Below are 12,192 nucleotides of genomic sequence, written 5' to 3' on the forward strand. Positions count from 1 at the left end.
TAAATATATATAAAATATATACGTCACTTAAGAATAACAGATACAGTCATGTCTGAGAGAGTTATTCAGCAGTGATGACCTCCTCATTGCAGCTCAGCTCTTCTGCACTTGTATAACAAGTCAGGTACTGCATTCAGTACACAGGAGGTCAAATTTGCTTTGGTGGGCAAATTTTTGAGTCTTTCTCCTCCTTAGGAGGAAAAAAAAAAAAAAAAAAAAAAGAAACGAACAGCTCTGTCTCTGCCTTGTTTAGTTCAACATCTTTTAGCAGGGAGTGCTCTAGCCTGCCTGTATACATAAAGCTTTTAGTGTACAAGGCTTGAAATCTCTTTTGACATTGAGAAGTATTACAGTAAGACTAATAAAGTAACATCACCCACAGCAGCAAAAAGACTGCAGCACCATTAATGCCATCTGAAGAAAATATATACATCTGCATTGACAAACACCAGAGAGCTCCATTTACAGTTAACCATAAGTAGTGTTTTGGAGGCACTAAAGGAACCCAAGTGTTTACTTTGGATTTTGCTTTTACAGACATACCGGAAAGCACCTTCAAGAACAGCTGTAAAGGAAACCCCTGTCACAACAGAAATCAAGAATGGCTTCCATAAGGACTACTTTGCTGCTGCCAATGGATTGCAGAATAATAAGAAGGCACAATAAGTATAGTGTTTCCTATGATCTTTTCTTCTAAGGAGAAAAAGAAGAAAAAAAGACTGAATTACAAGCTTTAGCTTAAAACCTATTTGATTACATTTATCAGTTCTTTGTACCAGACACTTATTAATGTACTGCTATCTAGGTTTTAACAAAATGAGTAGAATTACTTGTCTTGTCAAAGATCACCATCAGAACAAAGAAAGCCAAGATATTTCTCATATGAAAAAGAAAACCTTTCTGATCTCTAATGCTGACACAAAAACGCCTTATGAAACACTTGATGGATAAATCCATCAATGCCTTCAAAAGGTTAGGACTCTGTTCAGACTAACAGGGTGAGCACTTTCTGGGCATGTGAGAGGTCTTGAGGCAAGGCTTCACACTGCACCCAGTGCATCCAGCTGAACTGCAGCCAAAGTCAGGAAAATATGGGGGTGGTGGGGGGGGGGAAAAGGTGAGAATCATACCTTTTCCATCACCATACCCCTCTTTTCTTCTTCTCAGCAATTCCCCAAAACACACCCCCTCCCCATGGACACCAGCAAGGTGCCCTTTGATCCTGTGTGAGCCCTGGGGAAGGACATGACAGAGGGCAGAGCCCAGGTGCACCATCCCATAGTTTGCAGGCGGTTGTGCACCACGCTCACTTGCTTTACACAAGTGCAACCTGATTCAAATGCCAGGAAGGCTGGCAGGAGCTTTCTGTTTCAGGGGGCTGGACTGGTAGCCCCTGGCACTGCCCGGTCTGGTATTCTGAACACAGAGCAAAACAAGTTACTTTGGATATGCTAAGTCATTAGGACTTCTAGGTAAATGGATTTTGAAAGAAATAGGATCTTAGCATCTTAAGGAAGATAAATCCATTGAGTGTAAATGTGTATAAAGTTAATCCTACACAAACACTGCTAATTCAAAGCAAACTGTCATGCCACATATTAACAGACTGGAAGATGCAGAAAATTTGAAAAGTGAGTTCAGCAATAAGCGAAGCAGGTTATACACAAATTTCTGTGCCAGGTGGACCTTACTCAGACTAGTCTCTGGCTGGGGAAACAGAGGCACAATCCTCTGTAGGAGAAGCAAGGAGATATCTGCTGTCTACAGCTGTAAAAGTGTCTCTCTCCCAATAGCCCATCACCATCTTTGTTGCTTCAGTTTGCTGCATTTACCCCCGACTCAAATGGTTAGAAACGAAAAATACCCAGGGTTAACTTTATAGATCTGCCCTCACCCTTTTCTCATTTAGCCCACTTAGTTTCTTCACTAAAAATAGACAGACTTCTTTCCTCACAGTGAAGTAGTTCTGGTCTCTCCCATTCTCATGTATAAAATTCTCTCGACAGAAACAGCTTTTGGAGTCACTTCAGCCCAGCAAGTCCCTTGGACTGAAGCAGTTCTGTAAAGGACACGTCCTCTCACTCCTGTCACCTTGCAGAGTCCCATGGCAGGAGGAGGACAAACACACATCCAGCCAGCACAGAGAGCCCACATGTAGAGGAGGCTGTCCCAAATCCTGCTGTCCAATTCTTCTCCATCTCTAGAGGATCAGTAATCCCCTCCAGATATCCCCATTTAGATGATCTGCCATCAGGGGCTTGTGGAGACTGCAGGTGCAAAGGCAGGAGGAAGGTTTGTCCCAGGGAGCTGTATGGACACATGGCAGCCAGCCTCACTAGGAGCAGCCCAAGAGACTGCAGCCATGAGGGCTCATGGATAGGAGGAAAAGGGGATAAGGAAGTGGTACAGTAGGGGAAGAAGAACAGATGGAATTGTCCAGAAAAAGCAAGAGGAGAAAGTAGCATGAAGAAGGGTGTCTTGTATCAGAGTTCTGCTTGAATATGTGCTTGAAAGTCCTATTGTCTGCCACCTGTCACCAGCTGTGGGATATGCCCAGCCACTGCCCTGGAGGGATGTCTGCTGAGATAAAAGATTTTACAATCGCCCAGCAGGACTCCCTGGAAAGGCAACTACTCTGGGTCATGGCGAGGAAAGGTAGACCCACAATCCTTTGGGAGACACTGTGCAAATCATTCTGTAACCCATTGGTCTGTCCCAGACCCTCTGTAATCCATTGGCCCCTTACTGATCCCCTGTATCCCTATAAAAGACCAGTTCGCCTCTGTAGAGAGGAGAACTCGTCCCTGGCCCACCCTTCGCCGGAGGGAACCCCCAATAAAGCTCCCTTCGTGCGGAACCAGCCACATGGGCTTCTCGTCTCTCTCTCCGGTCTGGTTTGGCCTGGAGGCAGCCCTGCAGAGCTGAGCTGAAACCATGAGCTGATAATCACTAAAGAGCTGATAGCTTCTGCAAGGGCTCCTCTGCCAGCAGCTGAGAGGAAGACACCGGACCTCAGGAAGGCGATTCCTTTCGGGACCATCTCCCCGAACCGGTCATCTCTTCCTGGGTCACAGCCTCGGACCCCACCACCAGCTGTAATAACCAGCCAGTTCCAGCTCCATTGCAATGTAGACAAAACCTTTCTGCTCCAGCAGGAAACTGAAATTCCCAAAATGCTGCAGCAGAAGCAATAACTCTGAGCAGCCTGACTGCTGAACGACATTATCGTGAACTGGGTGACCAAAATAGCTGCAATATTCAAACACTTTTACCCCACCACACCAACCTAGATCTAGCTGGTGCATATTCACATTTGCTCCCCTCTTCATGAAGTTGGTCACAAAACCTCACTTACTGAAAGTCAGTGTTTTGTTTTATTTAGCACTCAATAAGGGGAAAAGCAGCAACCCCAAAAAACACCCAAACAAAAAAACCCAAGAACCCTGCATTCACAAAGCCTGGACACTGTATGCATATACTATTTCTCACTGGCCCTTCCAGTACCTTTACAGGTGTTTCTGATTGATACTGTAAAAATCCAAAGATGTAAGAAGTTAGTGGGTTTGACTGAGGGTGTTTTACACAGCCCTAAGTAAAGGGAGCACTTCAGAGCTCTGCAGAAATCAGCCTGATACTAGAAGCCAGGGTAGAGGCAGAGATTTGAAAGAGCTGTCAAGACAGTGTACAAGGCAACGAGCTGGACCATTCATCTAAGGCAAGCACAAAAAGGGCTGAGTGCCCCAGCATGGATTTTAGGCCGAGTGGAGTCCATAATCTTTTGATGGCAAAGCATGCATTTGACTGTCAAGGTGGAAAGCGTCAGCTGTGCTAAGTGTTAAAGTTTACTGCAGCAATCAAACCCACAGATATTGTCTTTTGTTCTGTTGAAATCTCATTCAAAAGAAAAGGAAATAAATGCCTTACTTGAAATTCAAAGGGCTGGGGAAAAAAAAAAAAAGAAAAAGAAAAAAAAAAAAAAGGTAAAAACAGAGATGGTCACAGACCTTGTAGATCCAGATCAGCCAGGAATGCTGGAATCAGGTATGTTTAAAATTCTTCAGATGTGTCTTAACATCTTCAAAATGCCGCAACTTTGAAGAAAGAGAAGCATTGACTTTTTAAACTGATTTTCCTGTAATACATAACACTGTAAATAAACAAATTTTACTATCAGGCTGTCTCCACTCCTCTTTAAGGCATCAAATTGGGCTGGTAACTGGTTACTTGAGGCTGCTTTTGTTCTCCAGCTTTTTCAGATGCGTTTAAGAACCCTGACATCAGACTAGGAAACAACCTCCGTAAACTTTACACAATACCTTCACTGGTGTTGGTGTAAAGCTTCCATGTAGTCTTTTTGCCCCACTACCCATAAAAATTTGGGCTTTTGAACAAAGGTAATATTGCAATAACTGTTTGTTCAAAGCTTGTGCTTGCCCATCAAGTCCTTGTTTGGTAATCAGGTTGCTTTCAGTTGGAACGTGATGGTAGAAAACAGGGGAAAGACATTTGAGAAATCAAATCTCAGAAATAATATTTCTTTCAGATTGAAGATACAAACAGAGTGGGGAGGCATGCAAACACTTGACTGTTTTTGCTCACCAAAGGGCATGTGTGGGGTGACAGGCAGAAGGAAAAGCTATTGAGATTGATTCACTGTTTTGGGATGTTAGTAGCTTCCCGAGGAAAGGAGGAGGAATGAGTTTTACTAAAGACCCTTCCAGGAACAATGGAATTAAAGGAGATAAATAAAGCTGCTGATGTGTTGTGCCAAGGCTCAGCTTTACAAGGCTTTTCTCACAGTCTGTCTATAAGTAAAGCTTTCTCAACTCTTGCTCACGAGAAACAAAAAACCAGGAAAGGCTCTGTGGCTGTGTTTGATTCCAATACATAATAGCTCTCAGCTCCTCCTAGATACATGCCATTTTCCAGTGCATTACTCTCTTAGACACAGCTCTACTGCCTGCAGGACCTGTCCCTGTGTGCTCCAGCCTACCTCAGCATGCCTTACCAAGAGCAGGGTGGGCTGTCCCCAGGCCAGGGTGAACACGCACAGCTCCCCAGCCTATTTCCAGCCACACAGGACATCCTTTCCTCTGGCTTTCTGCAGCCTTGACATGAGGTAGATGTAAGCCCTGTAGACCTTAGATGGGCCACTGCACTGACACAGAATGTGTAGGTAAACAAGCACTTGGCACAGCATCACCGCCTGAAAAAGATGCAGCATAAGGATACCAGGGGTTATAGTCGGTTTACGATTAAACCCTGTTTAGAGCTTAAAATGCATAAAGCAGTTATCCTTAACCTGAACTTCGTATTTCCCATTTCTTTTTCTGAGTATTGACACATAGTTTTTGCACTTCAGCATCCACATCATCTGTTGTTCTGGCTCAGAAATGTCAAGGCAACTGAACAGGTTGAAAATTGACCTACATCTATTTGCATTCAAAGGGAGAAAAGAAATATCTGGATTAATAACACTTTAAAAAGCATGAAGTGAGAAGGGCAAAGAAAACCTTCCAAGGTCAGCTACCCACCTTCCAAAAGGTAACGCAAGGATAACCCAGTTACAGATCTGCTGCAGCAACCAAATGGACTTCAGACCTTCAGGAGGTTTAAATGACCAAATAGCGCAGGAAGTGGTATGAGATGGACTGTCCAAGGTCAGAAAACGTAATTTCTGTCCCAGATGCCATCTCCAAACACTTCTGCCTACAGATGAGAAGACCATTAGTAAAATCCAAAATTTTCACCTTAGGCCATTCACAGGTTATCAAGCTGGAACACACTGAGCTTCTCAAAAGCTAAAGTATTTCTTATGAAGGGATAGGTAAGTGCAGAGCTAGAAGGAACCTAAGCAGTGTGACATTCCTTTCTGCTCTCCCATACCCATCATTAAAACAGCCTTTTAGGGTTCAGACTTTTCCAATAAAACAGTTAAAAGCTAGTGTAGGTGGATATAACATTATGGTAATTTTTACTAAGTAAGGAAGTCTGATTTTTCCTTTATCCACGCCCTCTCAAGTGCTCAACACTCACCTTCCAAGCTTTACAGTTACAGGTTATGCAGAGATTCAACAATTAGAGATACAGAAATAAGACCAATGCACTCCAAGTTATCTAGCAAAGATACTTGGATGAAAAGCACTCCTAACTTTTTACAGTTACAGCAGACACCAAGAGAGCCTTGTGCCAACAAATGAAGGGTGAGGAAATGTAGCAAAACAAGAGTTGCTACGCATCTACTGCACAGTTAAAGCCTGTTTTTGGTCAATGGCACTGCTGGTGCCATCACATTGTACCACCACACTAGTGGGACCAATACGTGCCAAAAACTGTTGCCAAGATGCAAAATTAGTTTTAGCAGACTCAAGCACAGCTGCTCACAGAGGTTACAGCTTCATGGCCCAAAAGTCACAGCTGCTTTAGCTGAGTGCTTTGAGAGCCTAGAATCAAGCAGCAGCTGTAAGGACACTGAAGAGCAGCAGGAGGATGTAGCATAGCCAGGTCACCAGGGCCAGCCCTCAAAGAAATAAGCACAAGACCATGGATGTGAAATCAGAATTTCAGTCCTTCACATTAGGAATAGGAGGGGGTAGATCAGTATCTGAACCTTTGGAACAGGAAGGGCTGAAGAGGTGTTTTCTTTTAAACCACCCCACAAGGAAAACACCAAGTACATCTTGATGTGGATGAACGAAGTTCATCTCATGCCAACCCTAGTCAGGACTACTTAAGATAAAGGAATAAAATGGTCAAGCAATGGCAAGGGCAGCTTCTTGCTCTTCTCTGTGATGGTGCTACCCATGTGTGACCTTCTCAAGCAGCAAGAGCATTAGCCCTGCTTCAGTAATGAAACAAACCCTGTCAGGGTTTGGGCTTTTGTTCTGAAGGTACATTTTGTGCAGGGGAGGATTCTGTTGACTCTAACCCATACAGTAATCTGAGGTTGGTTCTGTAAGTTAAGGAGACAGAAACCCAAAGCCTGGAAATCTGCTATGTTCCCACAAATTCACTAAGTTGATTAGCACTGATGCTGTTTTTGCAAGAGCACGCTCTCTTGTGAAGAGCAACGATGTTCTGGGGAACTCTGTCACACTCTGTCAAAGCAGAGGACAATATTAAATAGCATGGGTTATCTGCTGCTTACTTTCCAGAGACCTGCAACCCTATTTTGTCTAATCCCAGCAGTTGTTCACTGTACTCTGAACACTCCTTGGAGCCAAAAGTCACTGGCTGCAAAAATAAATTCTCCTGCTTCACTTGACATTTTCTGTTCAGTTCTCCAAATTTCTTGCCCTCTGCAATCTCCAGCTTGCCGTCAGGCATCTGGCCAATAGATCCCTCTCTGATTTCAGCTCTGCAATGCAGAATTGAGTGCCAATGGTGTTGAGCCAGCAGTTCCCACACTTATGCGCACACAGGAGAGGCTATGCCTAATGCAAGGTACACAGGACTCTAGAGTACCTTTCCAGACACTCTCAGTGCATGAATTTGAAGGAAGGAATGAGATTGTTATCCTATGCAAACAACTTTTTACTTTGAATCAGCCATTAAGTGCTTTTACACTTGATAAAGGCGTTAGAACAGTCAAAGTAAGCCAATACATCCATCAATTTGATGGCTAAATCACTCTCTTTAGTGTTTTTTTTTTTTTAAGATTTCTTTGATATATAATGGACCCATCTTGCAATTTTTTCAGGAAAAGCTTGTTATCAACACAGGGGTTCACAGTTAGATCACTTAGTGCTATGTATTCTTTCTAGGCAAAAAAAATGCTTAACATGATGCTTTTTCCTCCTCTTTTTTCTTTTCATTTGAAATAGACTAACATCCTTCACAGAACCATCTTCTTTATGCTGCACACAAAGCACTCAAATGTCATGAGCAATGATGAATTCAGGGGTTTGCTAGTCAGAAGGAACTATGAACACATTGTTTTCTTCTGCCTTCTTCACTGGGAGTTCATACTGCAGGGAAGAACAAAAAAAGGTAAGAGAAAACATCGCAAAAACTTGTACAAACATTGAAACTCAACAAGATAAGAAACTGCAAAGATCCTGGAAGCACTTTTAGACTCAGCTCTTAATTCTCAAGCACCTGCCCTGGAACAAGTGCTGCAGGATGAGCAGTTCCCATGACACAAGTGCTCCTTTCTCAGCCCTGCTTCTCTTTAAGTGTCCTTATTCAGGAGCACCTGTGTCCCTCAGCAATGCAATGCCCATAATGGAAACTCTTCCCTTTGGAAAGGCTCAGGATTCCAGCTTTAACTGCTAAAATATACAAGCCCATGGTTTTCAGCATCTCTTCTAAAATCCCAGGCCCAGTCCACTGTGGTGACCACAGGCACAGTTGTTCCTTCAACACAGGGAGCTTTCTCAGCCCTGTGAAGTGCAGACACATGGCATCCCAGACATGACAGTAATCCATCTTACTGCAGAAATACTAAATTCTCAAAGCCATCAGATCTGCACATAAACCTGGAACAGCAGCAGTAGCAAAATTACGTGTCCATGTGATGGGGTGAACCAGATAGAAACTAAGCATTGTATCAAAGTTAGCAAAGTATTCATCTTAATTTACAAATTAAAACAAGACCATAAAACTGATTATGCTCTGGAGAGTTTAAGAACTTTGACAGAATATTTAACCAGGATGAAAGTTAAATAAAAAAGATTGGTTTTTTAAAAGTCAAACTTGAATACATCAAGGTTAGTAGTTACCAGACCTAAAGAGCAGATGAGAGAAAGCATGCAAGGTGTCATTAGACTGCAAAGCTCTTAGGCACAGATTGTCATGGATGCACAACTCCAAGGGCAAATGCATTGAAGGTCACCAACTCCACAGAAACTGCCCCAGACTGTGAGCCCAGGAGAAACATCACTACCTGATCGTCCTTGGCCTTATCTTCTCCCTTAGGCAGGTACTCTTTGACCTCTTCTCCTTGTCAAACTTTCCTTTCTCGATGTTTTCTATGCATCAGGACCAGAGGTCCAGCAAAGAACCAGCCCCACAAATCAGCTAACTAAAGGCTTCCCCTCCCAGGACTTCAGTTTCATTTTCTCACTTCCAACACCAATCAGTCAGGCTAGAGATCAGTCCTCCACCCATAGGGAGCTGCTTTTATATCACACATACCATTGTATTATGGACAGAGTCGGCAAAGCTCTTTGCTGTTTCACCCAGGGCTGAGTCAACAGATTCAATTCTGAAAGGAAAGTAAGCTTAGCTGGTTTTTCCCTGAAGCATTAATACTTACTGGTGAAGCTTGAACAGACATGTTTGCCATCAAAAATAAACCTGAGAAAGGCAGGTTTTTGCCCAGCATTTACACAGTGTCTTTCACACATTAAATGATCACCTCCTTCCACCTCCTCTGACCCCTAGATGCAGTCATGCCGAGAAGGTGTGTTGCATCTTGCACCAGATCCTGGCACAGCTCTCCTGAGCTACGTTCCTCTCCTGCACAATTTCCCATACAGAGTTCCCTCATTACATTCTCATTCCAATTGAAAAGCCTCACGAGGCTGCAAAAGCTCAATCAATGGACAAGTAGAGATGTCATACTGGGTTTAGAATCCTTTCTCATGTATTAGCAGGAGTACCACCAGCCTAACCAGTGCCCTCTATGACCATCAGAGGACTAGTGAGCATGCAGGACAGCTGGCAGAGACATACCTTTGCTTTTGCTGGTTGCAGAAAGTATTCAGTTTGAGCAGCTGTGCATTCCAGAAATCCTAAAAAGACCCCCAAAGAAAACCCCCGTTACTTGGGAAGGGACAACTTTTTGGACTGGCACACAAGAAGTGGTACGCACCAGTGCATCCTTCTCCATGTTTGCCAGAATTTGAGTTTCCTTCTCAAGGCTGGCAAGCTCTTCAACAACAATTTTCTGGAAGATCGCAAATTTATTCAGCCTAGTGATGGAGAGCAGAAACAATTTTGCCACGTTAACGTGCAGTCACACAAAGTAGACAACAACCCTTCAGGACCAAACCTACCTTTAGACAGGATCAAATGTCCCTGCTGAACTACACAGGGCAGATTTGTTCTCAGATATGTCACAGAGCATGTGAATAGCTGTACCAAAGTCACACTGCAGATAAATATGGCTCAATAGCCTGTCCCAAATAGCAGCCAGTAACAGAGGACCAGGACAGAGCATACAAATTAATTCCCAGTGCAACACTTGCAGTGCATTCTCTCCCAGCCTCCAGGAAGCTCAGCAGAGATTTCCCAAGCTGGAGACCTCTTTAGGTCCCTTCCAAGCCAAATAATTCTATGACTATCTTGACGCAAATAACCTCTATGGATTTTCCTGCCACGGGTTTGATATATACAAACAGTGCTGCCACAGGATGCCAGCAATTTCTAAACCTTAACCAGCAACACCCTTATTGACTTGGGTTTGCCACCATTCCCAGCAGCAGTGAGGTAGAAAAAGTTTGGCACAGCCCTGCCTCCACTATCCTGTGACCCTAGCTAGATCCAGGTTACTTAGCAACCAAGCATTGCAGCATCTCACTACCATCTACTCTTATCTTCCACCACAAAACATCCCATTTTTTACTTTTAGAATTCAAACGTCTCCTTGTACCTTAATGACAGCAAATTCTGCTCATAGACGTCCTATTGATAGCAGGGATTTTTCACTTTAAAGGCTATTATTTCATACTACATTTGATCTAAATCCTAAAAAGTGAATGTATAATAGAGGCCTAATAGACTTACAAGTACAGTATAAGATTTAAGTATCTTCACTTTTAAAAAATCCATAAATATTAGAATTGATTTTTTTTATCTAGCCCCTATCTGAGAAACTCAGGATCTGAGAGATCCCTTTTCTTCTCCTCCACTTCATTAAGCAAATTATAGCCTGGCTTCTTTCTTAAAAGATTTAGAAATAGAAGCTACTAAGTGTAGCAAGAGAGTTTTTACACAGATTCATGAACATTGATGACAACCAGAAGACATTCAAGGAGAGCTTCATCAACTGCTTGTAACTCAAGCTCGCTTTGCATGAATTAACCCATCCTCTCCCCCTACAGGAAAATCAGGATCAATCACTGGAGTTATACTTCTGAAACTCGTCTTGCATAAAAGAAAGAAAAAAGAAAAAGACAAACTATTTTGCCTTACAAACCATAAGTGCAATAGTTGACTGGCAGGTTGGCTTATCCTATAAATCAAAATTGACACAAAACTGAAGCTGTTTTCAGCCAGTACCAGACAGCTTACCTGCACTTGTGTATCTGGTTCAGCAGGGCAGACAAGTTCTTCTCAGACGATCTCAGGGCATCCTGTGTGTTGATCTCCATCCTTTTGTACCGGGACTAGCCACGGGATGCACAGTTAGGGATAGGCAATGGCCCAAGCCAAAACCTAGAAGTCTAGCTTGCAAAACCTTTCCCTGGAAAGCAAATCCCTCTGCAGGTTGCCATTCATCTTAGCAGAAACCATCTTAAATTCAATTTAAACTGCAGTAAGATGGCACACATAGGTGCTCCAAATACAAACTGATTGAATTCAGTCACAGTAGTTGCACCAACAAGACTCTACATAACCCACGAGACTTCACGGCAGCATAGTGTTAGGAAAAACCCAGTTAAAACTTCCTTTATGCCTTCCCTGTCACACTTCTCAGAATATACAGTTTTTGCAGAATACTTCTAAGAGCTCCAGACTAACAGACACTGCCACCAAAGCCCTACTCCTGAACACAAAATAAAGACAGGATATTTGCACCAACTCTCCCTGAGATAAAAAGTTAATTTCACATAACCTGATAAATTGCCACACACGTTAAAAGAGCTCACGTTACCCAGAACAATTTCTTCAGTTGGCCAATAAAGCTTTCAAAGGCAGAAACCACACTGGAATCACTCAAGTCTTCATGTAGCATCTTGGAAAAAAACACACCATCTAGGCTATCATCCATTTCCTGACCTAGGAGGAAGCACATGCCCAGTGAGCATCATACTGAGGACTTATTGGAATATAAACCTTTCTGCTACTGAAGGACTTGTCATTTGTGTCAGCAGTAATTTCTGTTATAGAGCTGGAATTTGGGTCTTGCTCTTCTAGAGCTCACAAGCAGGAGGGAAAACTGGCTCAAAAATCCCCTGAGAGATACTTGTTAGAGAGCAGCAGGGAAGAATAGGCACAATAGAGCAACACAGAGAGCAACATATTTAC

General features: G+C 43.1%; 2 protein-coding genes across 2 annotated transcripts in view; one reads left to right on the forward strand and one right to left on the reverse strand.

Annotated features, from left to right (window-relative positions):
* ELOVL2 (ELOVL fatty acid elongase 2) overlaps positions 1 to 666 on the forward strand; it is a gene marked incomplete at both ends in the record, with an annotated part of 37,132 nt that extends 36,466 nt beyond the window's left edge. Inside the window, one exon of the mRNA XM_082279759.1 lies at positions 538 to 666. Within this exon, the coding sequence (XP_082135885.1) occupies positions 538 to 666 (129 nt within the window). The remainder of the gene's footprint in view (positions 1 to 537) is intronic.
* A 7,107-nt stretch (positions 667 to 7,773) lies between these two features.
* The window catches only part of SYCP2L (synaptonemal complex protein 2 like), a 33,961-nt gene continuing 29,542 nt past the window's right edge, over positions 7,774 to 12,192 (reverse strand). Inside the window, exons 31-36 of the mRNA XM_082298737.1 lie at positions 11,819 to 11,943; positions 11,236 to 11,330; positions 9,815 to 9,914; positions 9,676 to 9,734; positions 9,136 to 9,205; positions 7,774 to 7,967 (exon numbers count right to left, since the gene is read on the reverse strand). Coding sequence (XP_082154863.1) covers positions 7,908 to 7,967; positions 9,136 to 9,205; positions 9,676 to 9,734; positions 9,815 to 9,914; positions 11,236 to 11,330; positions 11,819 to 11,943 — 509 coding nt within the window. The 3' untranslated portion in view covers positions 7,774 to 7,907. The remainder of the gene's footprint in view (positions 7,968 to 9,135; positions 9,206 to 9,675; positions 9,735 to 9,814; positions 9,915 to 11,235; positions 11,331 to 11,818; positions 11,944 to 12,192) is intronic.

The sequence above is a fragment of the Coloeus monedula genome (genome assembly GCF_965178545.1).
Source record: "Coloeus monedula genome assembly, chromosome: 1".
NCBI classification, from domain to species: domain Eukaryota; kingdom Metazoa; phylum Chordata; class Aves; order Passeriformes; family Corvidae; genus Coloeus; species Coloeus monedula.